General features: G+C 32.2%; 1 protein-coding gene across 2 annotated transcripts in view; it reads right to left on the reverse strand.

Annotated features, from left to right (window-relative positions):
- The window catches only part of LOC143082973 (plexin-2-like), a 45149-nt gene that overhangs the window by 11786 nt on the left and 16816 nt on the right, over window positions 1-16547 (reverse strand). For both annotated transcript variants that reach the window (XM_076259036.1, XM_076259026.1), the window contains exons 7-12: window positions 15463-15561; window positions 13278-13353; window positions 12653-12816; window positions 12078-12220; window positions 2252-2357; window positions 250-395 (exon numbers count right to left, since the gene is read on the reverse strand). In XM_076259036.1, coding sequence (XP_076115151.1) covers window positions 250-395; window positions 2252-2357; window positions 12078-12220; window positions 12653-12816; window positions 13278-13353; window positions 15463-15561 — 734 coding nt within the window. The remainder of the gene's footprint in view (window positions 1-249; window positions 396-2251; window positions 2358-12077; window positions 12221-12652; window positions 12817-13277; window positions 13354-15462; window positions 15562-16547) is intronic.

Consider the following 16547-nt stretch of genomic DNA (forward strand, 5'->3'; position numbering starts at 1 on the left):
ATTCTACTTATTACATAGAATGTATAAATTTTAGAGTGTTAGATATAATTTCTTCGAATTCAGATTGAACAGTTTCGCAGCAAATTCAAAACCGTTCGTGATAATCTGCCCTTATGTATATAATAAGAAAATAGATAACCATTTATCATCTGAAGTTGTATGATAAGTTAGCTTAGAATTAGGCAAATAAAAATTAAAAAAAGTATCGAAAAGATGATTAGAAACAAAAGTATTCAGACATCATTTCACCTGCAATGTATACATTTGATGTTATTACAAAATAAAACGTTGTAGCGACTTCCAGTAAAACCAATTTTTGTTCCTTGTATTGATATCTTTCTTCCTCCAGACACAATGCTGCTGCTCGGCGAAAAGGTTGATAATTCAAGTTCACTCTTTAAAAAAATAGTCAAATGTTAATTGTGGCATCTTTATGTTTAATAAAAGCAACACGTCGACAGGAAATCTATCTTAGTTTTTTGGACATCGAATTTATTATTACCACCTAATATGTAATTTCAAGAGCTGTTATTTGTTTCGTATTGTCACAACGTGTAGTTTTTTTATATTACCTAAGGGCTATATGATAGTATATATAAATCTATTGATTATAATATATTTTACGAAGGTTATACCAAACTATTTACATTTCAAAATGTCTAAGGTATAACTTATGTCAATCAAATAAAAAATAAATATGCCAGCTTGTGCTTCTTTGTTTTTTTTAATGATTAAGATTGTAACACAATGTTGACTGTTGTGTTTTTGACAAATATACCTATCATGTCTCATTGTTTTGTTAACGCATCGTTGTCAATATATTGGAATTTGATGCGACTGTCAAACAAGTGAGAGTTTAGCTAGCTATAAAACTTGGTCCAAGCCACCATTTTTCTACGTAAGAAAATGCATGTATTAAGTCAGGAATATGACAGTTAACTTTCTCTCTACTTTCCGCTATATAGATGACGTTCTTTCACTAAACAATTCAAAATTTGGTGACTATGTGGAACGAATCTATCCCATCGAATTGGAGATAAAGGATACTACAGATACAGTTAAGTCGGCTTCATATCTTGACTTACATCTAGAAATTGACAATGAGGGTCGGTTGAAAACAAAACTTTACGACAAAAGAGATGATTTCAGCTTTCCAATTGTGAACTTTCCATTTCTAAGTAGCAACATTCCAGCAGCACCTGCATACGGGGTATATATCTTTCAATTGATACGATATTCCCGTGCTTGCATTTCCTATCATGATTTTCTTGATAGAGGGTTACTGCTCACAAGGAAGCTATTAAACCAAGAGTTCCAAATGATGAAGTTGAAATTATCCCTTCGTAAATTTTACGGACGCCATCAGGAGTTGGTTGACCGTTATGGAATAACCATTTCACAAATGATATCGGATATGTTCCTTACGTCGTAACTACAATCCCCTTCCCTTTCATGAATGTGACCTACCGAATTAGACTATTTACCGGATTTGTAATCACATAAGCAACACGACGGGTGCCACATGTGGAGCAGGATCTGCTTACTCTTCCGGAGCACCTGAGATCACCCTTAGTTTTTGGTGGGGTTCGTGTTGTTTATTCTTTAGTTTTCTATGTTGTGTCATGTGTACTATTGTTTTTATGTTTGTCTTTTTTATTTTTAGCCATGGCGTTGTCAGTTTGTTTTAGATTAATGAGTTTGAATGTCCCTTTGGTATCTTTCGTCCCTCTTTTATTGTCCATTCGTTTGATATGTTGATGTTTTGATTTTGTCATTTGATTAGGGACTTTTCAGTTTGAATTTTCTCAGGGCTCAGTATTTATGTGATTTTACTTTTTTGGGGGGCAAACTCATTAAAGACGGATGTTCATATTTATTAGTAATATGACACTCGTTTTCCGTATGAAGTGTTTGACTTTTGAGGCTTCCACTGATACTAATTTGATTTATATGTATAATACGTAAGGCATGATAAGTGTTGGAGAAATCAACTATTTTTTTAATTAAATTAAAAAAAAAATATTTGTTTTACTGGATTGTAGTTAAATTTTCAAAATCTATTTCTTATTCATACATTAAAGTTAATAATATAATATTTCGTAATTTTGTAGGTATAATAGATCAGTACACATATTGACTTATAAATACATTTATGTTTTTTTTTCTCCATAAGGTGACTTAATATTTGATTTTTTATGATAAAATAATTTCTATTACACTTTTACATTAAGATACAATGTATGTAGCTTACCTGAAAAGTGTACTTGTGTCTTGCTAAAGGGCTAATGACTCCATTCACCGTGACTTCTGTTCCATCTTGTGTGCTTGCAAATCCATTGCAAGTTATACAACTGATACTGAAAAAAATACTTCATTAAGCTTTGAAAAAGATAGGATTACACAATTCATCAACATTTACACCCTAGATTCATAACGCATGCTTAAAAATACCTTTCCTTTATCCACTAGCATATATCAATACGCTGGGAATGATGATGGTTATTTTTTTGGATGTCAGTCAACTTTTTTATTACTTATCAAAGAATTCTTAATCCATTTTCCCTGTCAGTGTTCTAGTATTTTTGAAAATCTGATCACATGAAGGAACTGTGAGAGCTACTCCAAGTAGGGTCTTATTTACCTGCAGACAATCTAATCAAGTATGAAAATGCATGTTATATAACGTGACTAAATCATATGTGTGAATGGAAAAATCCGTATCAAAATCTTTTACAAAATAGATACAGAACTTGAATACAGAACTATTTAAAACTGAATTCAAGCTAGTGGTGTTATGAAGTTCCTAAATTATCAATATAACCAACAGTCATTTATGTACAGAAATTTGACTACTAACGAATGCAATCCACAGAAAAAGTTAATTTATTTGAAATGTGTTAAAATCTACTCACAAAAATACACGAACTACTCGATGGTCATATCTTGCATAAATCTTTGTTTCACTGAAGGTTAGTACAGAAACAGTTAAGTGGGCCTCATATCTTGACTTACATCTAGAAATTGACAATGAGGGTCGGTTTAAGGGGGTAGGCCTTGGTAACACCAAAATGTTCCTCTAGTTTTTTTCTTCTTATATTTACATCATTGAAAATGTAGGGGTCCACGCATCATCTGCCGAAGTCTTAAGGAGATTCACCATTTCATTTTATGTGTAGGGTATATTGTATAAGACCAGTTTTGGGGTACCCCTGACTAATAAATTGCATAGAAGAAACATATTTTAAAGTAAAGCTGAAACATCATGATAATGAAAATAGCCTGAATGTAAAAAAAAACGGTTTTTGATAATTGATTAGGCGAAAAAGTCTGGCCAACTCAGATAACACCTTTTTTCAAATTTAGCCAGAAATAAAAATGTCGTTTAATTCCTGCAAAAAATTGTTTGAACATTTATTGGTTATTAATCTTTAAAATCACAAAATTTTATCAAATTTGACCGTTTGAATTTTCAAAATTTTTCAACAAGTTGGCTAACAAGGCAGACGAAAAAAGTTGAATTTTCTTTTTTTCCCTTACAAAACTCCTACAGACTGTCTTAACATTCTTTCATTGTGTAATAGTCAAAGTGTACTGTTCCAATAATAATTCTAATTAATTTTATAAGGAAAACAGTAATATACAGTATGGGACAAGTATCCTTGGGACGAGTTGATAAATTTTGATTACAACTATTTATTGGTTTCTCTCCCCAGACTACAAAATGATCCTGTCATCAATTGCAGACGCTATCAGAATTCATCGTCTTTGACAGTCTGTCACTATCTAAGTACTATCTTTGTGTTAATGCAGATTATCTATTAGCATATGCTTGTACTAGGATTGATGTTCAGATCATATCTTCTAGAATAGTACCTTTTATATTGGGGAAAAAACCACAAACATTAAGTACAAATTCTGTAGTAATGACTTTGCAATAAAGTCATATTACTTCATTTTTTAATTCATATGTTCAAATCAAATATCCCAAAACTTCCAAGACTTTTTTTTCTAAATGATGCTACAAGGTCCTTTTGTCAGTAGAGTTGCTCCAGAACTTCTCAGACTCAGTTCATTGGTGTTTTTTAAACGGTTCATGTATGAATGGTAATTTTCTACCTTTTCATTCATATCATTAAAAGAAGATGTTCTTTAATTAAATGTTTGGTGGTGTCAAACATGTACAGCTTACTGGATCTGTCTGCAACATTCTCACAGACAAATGTAAACAAAACAAATACGTGATCACTGTTTAATTTACTGGTTTGTTAAAACGCACTAATGAACTTCAATACACGTGTAAGAGTTGTCTCCCATATACCAGGTCTACCCCCTTAAAACAAAACTTTACGAAAAAAGAGATATTTTCATCTTCCCAATTGTGAATTTTGAATTTCTATGCTGCAACATTCCAGCAGCGCCTGCATAAGGAGTATATATCTCCCAGTTGATACGATATTGATGGGCTAGTATGTCCTATCATGATTCCCTTGATTGGAGGGTTGCTGCAAATTATGAACTTGAAATCATCCCTCCGTATATTTTACGGACGCCATCACGAGTTGGTTGAACGTTATGGAATGACCGTTTCACAGATGACATCGGCTATGTTCCTTATGTCGAAACTACAATTTCCTTCGCTTTTCATGAATACGACCTACCGAATTACACTATCTACCTGGTTTGTAATAACATGAGCAATACGACGGGTGCCACATATGGATCAGAATCTGCGTATTCTACCGGAGCACCTGAGATCAACACCATTTTTTCCGGGGTTCGTTATTTGTCTGTTTGTCCTTTTTTAGCCATGGCGTTGTCAGTTTATATTCCATCTATGAGTTTGACTGACCCTCATTAGCCTCTAAGTTTCTAAGACACATAAACCAATCGTCTATAAACAATAACGATCGAAGCAAAGATTAAATCAAAGCCTGAACATTTTGACATTGACTATTATTTTTGTCCGTGCCGGTCCTAAAATATCAAAACTTCAGGTTAAGATTTGTGTAAGTACCCATCTCCCAATAATATTAGGTTGAATTGCTAGAATAATAACTAGAGGTGAGGAGAAAATACTAAAACTCAAGACTGCATCAATGGTACTAGCTCCAAAAGGATCGAGATAAGTTATGGCGGCAGAGAAAGTGTCTCTTTCTGCATGCAGTCAATATAGCAAATCGGAAATTCAACTTAAAAATAGCAAAGTTTACAAATCAAACGACCATTATTTTATCTTAAACACGAAATCATGATGGCTATATATTGAGTATTGTTAAATAGATCTTGACAGTTTGTCCTTATAGCCCAGTTTCTGAGCAGTGTGTCTGAAGTTATGCCGCTGTTAATTAAACCCGTTCAGTGGACAATTTCACGAACGCAAAATCTACACTGATATATGTCGGAGATAATATTGGGCAGGGATATGTTGAATCGTGTTGTTCGTATAAAACCATACGGCTGTTATATTTGAAGTTACCTAACCGTTGAAAAACGGGAAGTAGGAAAAGAAATAGTAGAAAGCATCTCTTGTGCATTTCGTTTAATATAGTTTGTATTACTTCATCGATGTCAAAATCAAGGAAGGCCTTAAAGTTTCGGTAGTACCCTTAATTCAATTTCACAGGGATATATGAATCGCCAGCACCAAATTTTCACTGTGTGGTTTAAATATGATTTTTTCAACGATTGCTTGAATAAGGTGTTTTAAGTTCTAAACATCTGCTGGCATTGGAGAAAATTGTACACATTGTTTCTTCTTCAAATTTCCATAAAAAACTATGCTGAAGAGGTTCTTGGAAACTTACTGTCCCCTACAAAATTTTCAGATAGGAAACGAAAGGATCGCAATATATAACTAGAGGCTCTTAAGAGCCTGTGTCGCTCACCTTGTTCCTATGTTCATATGTTCAGATTAAAAAAAGGACACAAATGGATTCATGACAAAATTGTGTTTTGGTGATGGTGATGTGTTAGTAGATCTTACTTTACTAAACATTCTTGCTCCTTACAATTTTCTCTATCTATAATTGTCTTGGCCCTTTATTTACAAAAATTTACCAAAATTAATGAAAATTGTTTAAAATTGACCATAAAGGGCAATAACTCCTTGAGGGGTTAACTGACCATTTTGGTTATATAACTTATTTGTAGATCTTACTTTGCTGAACATTATTGCTGTTTACAGTTTATCTCTATCTGTAATAGTTTTGAAGATAATAACTAAAAAAGGCAAAATGTCTTTAAAATTACCAATTGAGGAACAGCAACACAACAAACAGCTGTCCAATTTATCTGAAAATTTCAGGGAAGATAGATATTGACTTGATAAACAATTTAATCTTTTCAGATTTGCTCTAAATGCTTTGGGTTCATAGTTATAAGCCAATATCTACATTTTCCCCTATGTTCTATTTTTAGCCATGGCAGCCATCTTGGTTGGTTGGCTGGGTCACCGCACACATATTCTAAACTAGATACTATAATAATTAGTGTTGCTACGTTTGATTAAATTTGGCCCACTAGTTTCAGAGAAGAAGTTTTTTGTAAAAGATTACAAAAATTTACGAAAAATTGGTAAAAAACTACTAAATTGGTAAAAGGGCATTTACTCCTTAAGGGGTCAGTTGACCATTTTGGTCATGTTGACTTATTTGTATATCTTAATTTGCTGAAAATTATTGCTATTTTAAGTTTATCTCTATCTATAATAATATACAAGATAATTACCAAAAACGGAAAAAAATCCTTTAAATTACCAATTTAGGGATAGAAATCGAACAACCGCTTGTCCGATTCATCTAAAAATTACATGGGCAGATAGATCTTGACTTGATGAACAATTTTACCCTATGTCAGATATGCTGTAAATGATTTGGTTTCAGAGTAATAAGCCCAAATCTACATTTTACCACTATGTTCTATTTTTAGCCATGGCGACTCTTGGTTGATTGGTCGGGTCACCGGACACATTTTTTAAAACGAGATACCCCAAGGATGAGTGTGGATAAGTTTGGTTAAATTTGGCCTAGAAGTTTAGAACAGTAAAGAAGATTTTTGTAAAAGTTAACAACGAAGACGGACGACGGACGACGGACACCAAGTGATGAGAAAAGCTCACTTGGCCCTTTGGGCCAGGTGAGCTAAAAATGAGATATACATTTGAATTTCCATATAACGATCGATGTACAATGTCGTTAATAACGTTTATAAATTAAAACTTCGTAAGTTTAACTAATAAGACAAAATCCAAAGATAATTGTCAATTTCTACATAACATTTAGATACGAATTTCAAAAAATAAAGTCTGTTATTCAAATTACAACGTTGTCAGTGAAGACTAGATAATCTAACTTTACAACCATAACAACCACGAGTTGTTGACGTTGTACATGTAGTATATTTTAGTGTACGGAAAGGAATTAAATGGGAAGATTTATAATTTCATTCGTTTAAACGGGCAGTGCATTAGAATGAAATTAATTTCTCCTGGGTGTTTCATCATATGTAGCATAGAGGGCGTAATGTTTTCCCGCTTCAAAATTATTTTCGCGGTATTTTATTGCCTATGTTATCATTCAGCACGACATCGTCAATCTGAGCAGTCGAATTTTCTTGGTACACTGCCTATCTTGAATTTGACAATGGACCCAAATTCTCCATTACTTGATTACGTTTCTCCTGCATGGTATTTCACAACAGGAAATTTTCAGCACTAGTAAACAACAATTAAAATTTCAACAGCAGCCCTTTCGAGAACCTCATCCCGGTTGTATATGCCTTTTCCCGTTTTATTGCAACATGTCCAGCACGAGCGGAAGTCAGTCTAAGTTTCAGGAAGGAGCCTGCTATGGTTATGTATAACCAATATTTGAGGAATAGATGCCTATTTAACCGGAAAGCTGTCGATAGGCCAAATACGGAATTATTTATATAAGATGAGTATTTAAATATTTCTATTGATAGTCAATCGAGTGCACACTTTCTCACACACGACTATTTTGAATATGAACAGGTCAGTCTAAAATTATCGTCAGAGATAGATTATAGAGACATATTGATTTTTGGTATAACATTGGTTGTCATGATTTCATTACCGATACCATTTTACACGCTTATAAAAAAAAAAAAAAAAAAAAAAAAAAAAAACATTTTATACTACACGGCTGTCCGTTTTGTTTGCAAAACAACATACAGTGATTTTGTTTTAGAAGCTATTGGAGATTTTTTGTTTAGAGGAAATTATTATTGAATGTACTGGTGATAAACCATTGGTTTGCTAATTCACTTGCTACCTCTGTTCTAAACAATGGCAATGAAAGTTTTAATTTTAGATATAGGTCATGTCAATTTACATCTATGGACAACACCTTTGCATAATTTGAAGATATCTTGGTAGCTATGCAATCTAATTAAACAGAATTTTATTGTTTTAAGTTTGATTTTCAGCTTATCGCCATATAGGCATATACGATCTGCATTCTGATTATCTTTACTGGACATATGACAAGGTATAATAGTTGAGACTACAAATCCTTGGATGAAAGTTCATATATTTTTATTTTCGTTCCCCCTTTTTGGATAAAGTTCTGCTTATTATATATTTACTAAAGTTGCTTGACCACTATTAAATTGAGGTGAATGAAAAGAAATTTTTATGTATATAGATTATGGATTTGGCACCGATTCTGATATTAGCATGTGTACAGATATTGTCACATGAGTTAAACAAGACCTTATTGACCAAAGTGATTGTGTCCATTTGGTCTCCCAGTTATACATTGATATATTTGGTTATTTCATTTATACAGACAAAGCTATCATAAGCATACCAGTTGAGAGACTGTCATAACTGTTTGATACCATAAAACAAGTATAGTATTTTCAGGATATTTAGGTTATTTTATGGGAGAACTGTAGCTTCCGTTGGTCAGATTATATCAATTTCGTATATATGTCATAGAAATGTGGCTTATATTATGATTGAATCATTAGTATTGATGTTAAATCAGCCTATTCTTCGAATCTAATATTGGACTTTCAGTTCAAAGTAAAGAGCAGCTTATACTCTGGCTGGTAAATCTTAAATGGGTTAATTCTAACATTTTGTATCCAATTTTTCGTGTCACACTATGTTTATAGTGATACCAGTGGAACTTGATATGGTGGATGTTCAGTAGAAAATCCTAAGAATATTGCTCATGGTATGTGTCATGACTACGATGTACACCATAGTTCTACTTGGAAAGAACTTACGGCTGTTAAATGTATATTGCTTCTTTGACAGATTTTATGAGAGATAAACGATTAATGGTTTACGGATAACCAAAACTTTGTGTCCATTGTTCATATAAGGGCAGTATGAAGCCTTATTTGCAAGATATTGCATATGCCATTTTTGTGACATGTTTGAAGCACACTTTTTCTTAGAGGTTAAATGGATACCTAGGGCAAAGAATGAAATTGCAGACTATATAAGTCTTATCACAAATACTGATGACTGCCGTTATGCAGTACATATTTTTGAATATTTGGATTCCCTGTTTGGGTCCTCATGAAATTAATTGGTTTGTTAGTGATCATAACCATCGATTACCTGTATTTTACTCCAGGTATTGGAATGTACATTCAATGTGTATTGATGCGTTCACTGTCTATTGGCAAGGTTTAAATGGGTGGTATGTTCCCCCAGTTTGCCTATTATTGGAAGATTCTTGGAAGTCCTTATGTATACATGCAGCAGTGTAAGGCATATTTTACCATAATTATTTTACCTTTGTGGAGATCGGCGTATTACTAGCCGTTTTTTATATACCAAAAAAGATAGATTAATTGATCAGAAGGTATAAATGGGTGGTATGTTCCCCCAGTTTGCCTTTAATTGAAAGTCCTTATGTATATATGTACAAGGCATATAGTACTATTATTTTACCTTTGTGGAGATCGGCGTTTTACTAGCCGTTTTTATGTCCCAAAGGAGATATATTTATTGATCAGGTGTTGGTTTTACATTACCTACCTACTAATAAAGCTAATTTTTTACCTGGTAGAGGGAACAAATCGGCCTTTGGTATATTGATTTACCATTTAGGGTGTTGGCTATTAGAATGGAGTTTAGGGTGACGTTACATTAACTAGTATTAACTTGGTGATAGTTTTCATGTTGAAATTAACTAGTATTAACTTGGTGATAGTTTTCATGTATTGGGGTCATTTTTATTGCATGTGCTATATTGTATTTTTTCATTTTATTGGTATTATTATGTATTGTATTGATGAACTATGTCAAAACGTGGAAGGAACCACATATCAATTTAAAATTATGTTATTAGATACATGTATGTTTTTTCCAGGTGTTCAGAAACGATATTGCTTTGTCTAGTCCTGTATGTGATGCATACTATAGTATAAAGCGGCGCACTCGATTATTGGTGAAGATTCTCCAACAGATTCTCAATTAGAGAAATATGTGTTTGAGGATGTTTAAAAAGAAATAAGGCTCACAAATGTGGAAGGAAAAGCCGATGAGTTATTATAGGATGCGTATAATAAGTTATTTTGTGCATATAATCGTTTTACACAACGTACCATTTGTGCGTGTATATTGGGATATCTAGGCTTTATGCGTGTATCAGAATTGTTGAATTTGCGTTATTATTAAATTAATTGCAAGTCAACACACATTTCAATTTTTATCGAAAAAACGGATATTTACAGAGGTGGAAACTGGTTTATTATTGTGAAGAACGCCACAACTTTGCGTCCAGTCCTAATTTGGTATTATATATGCATGCAGTGGCATTTAATCTGATTAACATTTGTATTCATTCAGGAATTTGTCACAAGTGAAAGAAATTTTTGTTTTCGTTCAACAAATAAGCCTTTAAGCTATACAAGGATGAGGGAACTTTCTTTGATGCCATTTCTCCATTTGTTCCCGATATAAAAGCATAGGGATTATATAGTATCTTGTGGTGCTATTACCGCTGCAAGGTTTGGTTTTTCAGATAGACTTTTTAAACGTCATGGACGTTGGAAGTCGGACACTTCAAAGGAAGGCTAAGGCTATGTGAAAGACGATTTATCAGAACGTAGGATTGTTTCTCAGAATTTGGGAAATGAATATCTTTTTTGTTTTATTTACATTTTGGACTATAATTTTCTATACATAGTAATAAATAGCTTCCCGTTCTTTGGGTTCAGCATCGGCGTTGTCGTGCGACTATCCACTTTACAAAGTCTTTGGTATTTATTATAGCCTTTTATGGCGTGTATATTCAGTGTATATGTATACTTGGATATTTGGTACAAGTATTGGTTATACTTGGATATTTGGTACAAGTATTGATTATACTTGGTTATTTGGTGCAAGTATTGGTTTTATGTCTACATTGATGGGTGGTTTATACCAGGAGAATTATAATTTCATTCGTTTAAACGGGCAGTGCATTAGAATGAAATTAATTTCTCCTGGGTGTTTCATCATATGTAGCATAGAGGGCGTAATGTTTTCCCGCTTCAAAATTATTTTCGCGGTATTTTATTGCCTATGTTATCATTCAGCACGACATCGTCAATCTGAGCAGTCGAATTTTCTTGGTAAATTTTAATTCTGGTTAAAGTTTATTAAGCTTTTTATTTGGAGATTTTTTGTTTTATACTGATGTTTGAATTATATATTATATGTGTAGATATATATGTATGAATTGTGTTTATTTCTTATTAAATATAGAGCATCGGCGTTGTCGTGCGACTATCCACTTTACAAAGTCTTTGGTATTTATTATAGCCTTTTATGGCGTGTATATTCAGTGTATATGTATACTTGGATATTTGGTACAAGTATTGGTTATACTTGGATATTTGGTACAAGTATTGATTATACTTGGTTATTTGGTGCAAGTATTGGTTTTATGTCTACATTGATGGGTGGTTTATACCAGGAGAATGCTATTTTTATCTGATATTGTTCTAATAGGTCGATAGGGTGTAAAATAGAAATATTAGTGGGTTGCTTGAAATGAAGAATCATGTAAATAATTACAGATGCCTGAGTATACACCTCCTAAAGATTCACTTACACAGTAGATGGTTGTATGACTGTCACATTTTCGCACTTAACACCATTTATTGTAACTAAAATAGTATCTCCTCTGTTACCAATATTAGTTCCAGTAATGTTAACAAAAGTTCCGCCAAATTCAGGCCCTGCAGATGGATACACCTGTAATTTCCATTAAAATGTTTGAGTTGCATGTTTAAAGAAACAACAAGGACTACGGTAATACAAATTTAACCAGTACTCAATAGAACATACATTGTGCCCGAAAAACAAAATCAAACATTTTTTTGTTGAATTTAGAGTCGGAATGTGATAATTGTACAAATTATTTCGACCGCAAGATCGGGTCTGCGAGTCAAGAACAAGTTTCCACATTAAATGTAATCTAAAGGTGTATTTACCATGGGGGAAAATCAAGGTATCAAACTTACCATGAAAAACAGCTGATATTGGCTCGATATTGTACATTTTACCGGTATCTAATAAATAGAATTCAGAAACTTCAAAGAAAATTTTTCAACAACAATTTCAAGGACTTTTCATACCCAAAACTCGCAAAAATGGTTATTCAACATAATTTCTTTAGATAGTTACCCCTGATACTGATGGCTGACATTGACCAACTCTATCTTGTTTACATGTCTCTGGTGCACCATCAATAGTAGTTTTGCATGAGCCACACCAATCACATTTGTATCCCTTGGTTTTGTGATATTTACAAACTCCACAACTGCTACTATAGTCGTTACACTGATATACTAAAATAGCAATAGCCATCCATCAATTTACTTTTTGTTTCTTTCAACCCATGTTTAATTCGAGCGTCAATGGTGAGTATTATATAGACAGCATGAGCGTCTGGCGTATATACAAAGTAACAATCTTGGTTTCATTGATAAGTTTATTTACTTAAAATATCAATTTGAATAAATTTGCAAAAACATATAATCTTCATCATCAACAAAGAACTTAACATATTTAAAAAAAAAATTGTTGGGTAAAAAACGCCTTGACTGCAGTCAATAATGAAAATATTTCTTTTTTTTATACAACTGACATGACAATTTAATATAAAAAGGTAAGTATTACTGCCTGAAACACTATTTTTGAATTGAATATATTAAAATAGACACTATGAAGTGTACCTTTATACCTATTAAATATTCTTAAACACGTTCACATTGTAAGGTAGGAAGTTTAGGACCGTGAAAAAACTTACCTTCTACATCGGCAGCGTTATCTAATCTTGAACCATCATACTCTAGATACAGTTTCGTATTGTCTAATCTTGGAGCCTACAAGTACGAGTATACATTACACTTGCTATAAAACATAAACACTTATATTTCGTATTCGAAAATTGCGAAGCGATTCCTCTATTACCAAGGTAAAATATTTTTTGTTGTTAAATTGAAGTAGAATTGATACCAAGGAAAACATATATGATAATGGCAATTTTTCTTTGTCTATTTAAAACCGACGTTCGTTTAATATTAACTTAATCAGAGACGTTAGTTTTGTTAATGATCTCAAACTAATGCAAACAAAAAACACTGCTGAATTACAAATTGACTTTGTTTTTTAAGGTTGTTTCAATAATTAGATACACATAGAAGTGAAGACTCAGTAATCAGGCAATTTAAAAATAATTTAAAAAAAAACAAACAATCGGATTTGCTGTTTATACAAATGGGCAGTGATCGTATGTGTCGATATTGTAAGCTCTCTTGTCATAAAGAATATGCTCACAGTCATATAATAGAAAATATTACAAGTAAAAATATACAAATATCAATAATTATAATAATAATAATGTCAGATACACCATAAAAGACGTCAAAGTAAAAAGTATAATTTTACTAGTAAGTTAAGGAAAATTAAGACCTATTGACGACCTCTAAACTCATTTTCGTAGAATTTACACAAACAAGAGTGTGCTTGTGTCTAAACTGTATGTAATTTGATGGAAAGCATTCTGTAGAAGTGATATGTCATAATTACAAAGTTAGAAATTTTCCGTAATTTTGTTTGAACTTTATCATTATTGCCGTTAGAACAAGCAAATTGAATGAAAGAAGTATGTATCAATGACCAAGTTCAATGTTTGCAGACGTCAAGGTTTTCATGACTTCTACCCGGATATTTAGGTAATAGTTTACCCAAGTGGCAAGCACAATTCCTACTGAAGTAAGCCATGTGAAACATTTCACAAGTTATTATACTCCAGGTTAGACCTGATACAATGTAACACTATATATATAACGTCAGGATACCCAAATTACACTGAGTACCCATATTACACCTATTCAACATTAACAGCTTAACAATTTTCAAACGTTTTCTTTTGAGACTAAACAAGTTTTATTTTGATTTTTTGACATTATACACGTCTTACAAAATAGGTGAACATATTCAAATATACACTAAACGTTTTATATCAGCAGATGAAGCTTTCACTATGAAAGAAAAATGTACGAAAACGCCGCCATGCGACGTCCACAAAAAGTTATCTTGTAAAAAATTAACCAGGCAAAAAATATGTCACAAGCATCAATTTAAAAATAAAAAAATAGTGAGCATGCAGTAATGTCAATTGGTTCGAAATATTTGAAAAAAATAAAACAAAACATCTGTTATTTGGTTATTAATGATGTGAATTTAAGCATGGATGCAATTTGGGTACTCTTCATTATGGAATCATGAATAGTTTGGATGTCGATTAAAACCCATTTTTCTATGACTCAAAATGGATTAAAAATCAAATTGGTGTATATATATAATAAAAAAGGATACGGATACAAAATAAAGACAGAATGGAATTTGTGTTTTGTCATAAAAAAACCGTATATGAAAAAAATGTATGAATAGGTGCAATTTGGGTAACGTCACGTTATATATATATTAGCATACATTATGACAATGATAAAATGGGGCAAAATAAACATTTTTCTCTAATTCTTACACAATTTATCCTTTTTCTGACCTGCTGACTATTTCGGTCCGAACCGACGATAAGTCCTTACATATGCACATTATACCATCAACATTATCATTAGAGCGCCAGATGTAAATTTGTTCTGACAGGATTATGTGGAAGAAGTTTTGAAATTCATGCTACATCAGTTTTATTATAGTCGACAAATGTTGTTGAACGATACGGATTAGTCTATGTTTCTACTCACAAGAGAAGTGATTTCATTATCTACAATCTGTAGATATTAATGCAAACACTGAATGAAACACTTATCGTATATGTTCTCGATCAGTTTGAAAGCCCTGCCATGTACTCAATCTTGTTACTTGTTTTTGGAATGTACTAAACAAAATTGTGAAATAGGATTATCGGTCATCTACTGCTGCCTTAAAATCATATGTCGTGCGCAATGTTTAGCACGTTTATATACCTTTACATCCTGACATACAACATGAGTATATGAGTCATTTACCACAACTGCGTACTCTTCATCACCAACAACGCATCGCAGTTTACCCGTGCTTTTACCCTATAAAAAGAAAAAAAATTAGGACTTAAAATTTAATTATTTTTTTTAACACTTGCTTCATTATGTGAATAGACCGAGCATCGTGTCATTTTACATTGTTTTCAATGGAAGTGTCGCAATACTTGTTTTCAGGTGTATACCTAAAAAAAGATGTGATTGCCATTGATATTTAATGTTTGTCTAGGATTGTTATTATTGAAAGAAAAAGGGAATAAAAAAGAAAGGTTTACCCCTTAACTGCAGTGATAATAATAATAATATTTTATTCAATAAAATATCAAGCATATTTATAATTACAATACACAATATATATATATACGATATATAGCTATAGACAATACTAACACATAATATGGTAAAATATACTGGCATTTTATGAGTGCAGTATCCTTAAGTGTATGAAACAATTTGCTGATATTTTATCAGGGATACATTTGTCACCCATGAATGCTCTAAAGCTTGTTTCCAATGGGGTCCCTTCATGTAAACGGCGTATAGTGTTCGGCATACAAAAAAAGATAACACACAAATTAATATGACATAAAAATTCATATAAAATGAAATTTATATAAAAATATGATTAATAATATAAAAAGGAGTCTGATGAAACCGCACTATAACTTTTGGTTAAGTGCTCTTTGACGCTAATTTTGAAATCTTTTATTTTCTTTATTTGTTTTAACCTTAATTGGCAACATATTCCAATCTTGTATGCCATGCCATTAAAATAAAATGTGTCTTTTTGTTGACTTTTTACTGGAGGAACCCAGAAGTTATATTCACTATTTCGTGTGAAATGGTGATGTAAATGTCTCACCTTTGTATTTGAATACATATAATTTGGACAATGGTGGTAATAAATATTATGTACATGGTTTAATCTCAATTGTTTAACACGATTTTCAATGTTAACATAACCAATACTATTCAATACATTATGGTCAACTTTTAATCTATATCCAGTGTTTTTTATAAATCTAACACAT

This window comes from Mytilus galloprovincialis, chromosome 1 (assembly GCF_965363235.1).
Source record: "Mytilus galloprovincialis chromosome 1, xbMytGall1.hap1.1, whole genome shotgun sequence".
In the NCBI taxonomy this organism is placed as follows: Eukaryota; Metazoa; Mollusca; class Bivalvia; order Mytilida; family Mytilidae; genus Mytilus; species Mytilus galloprovincialis.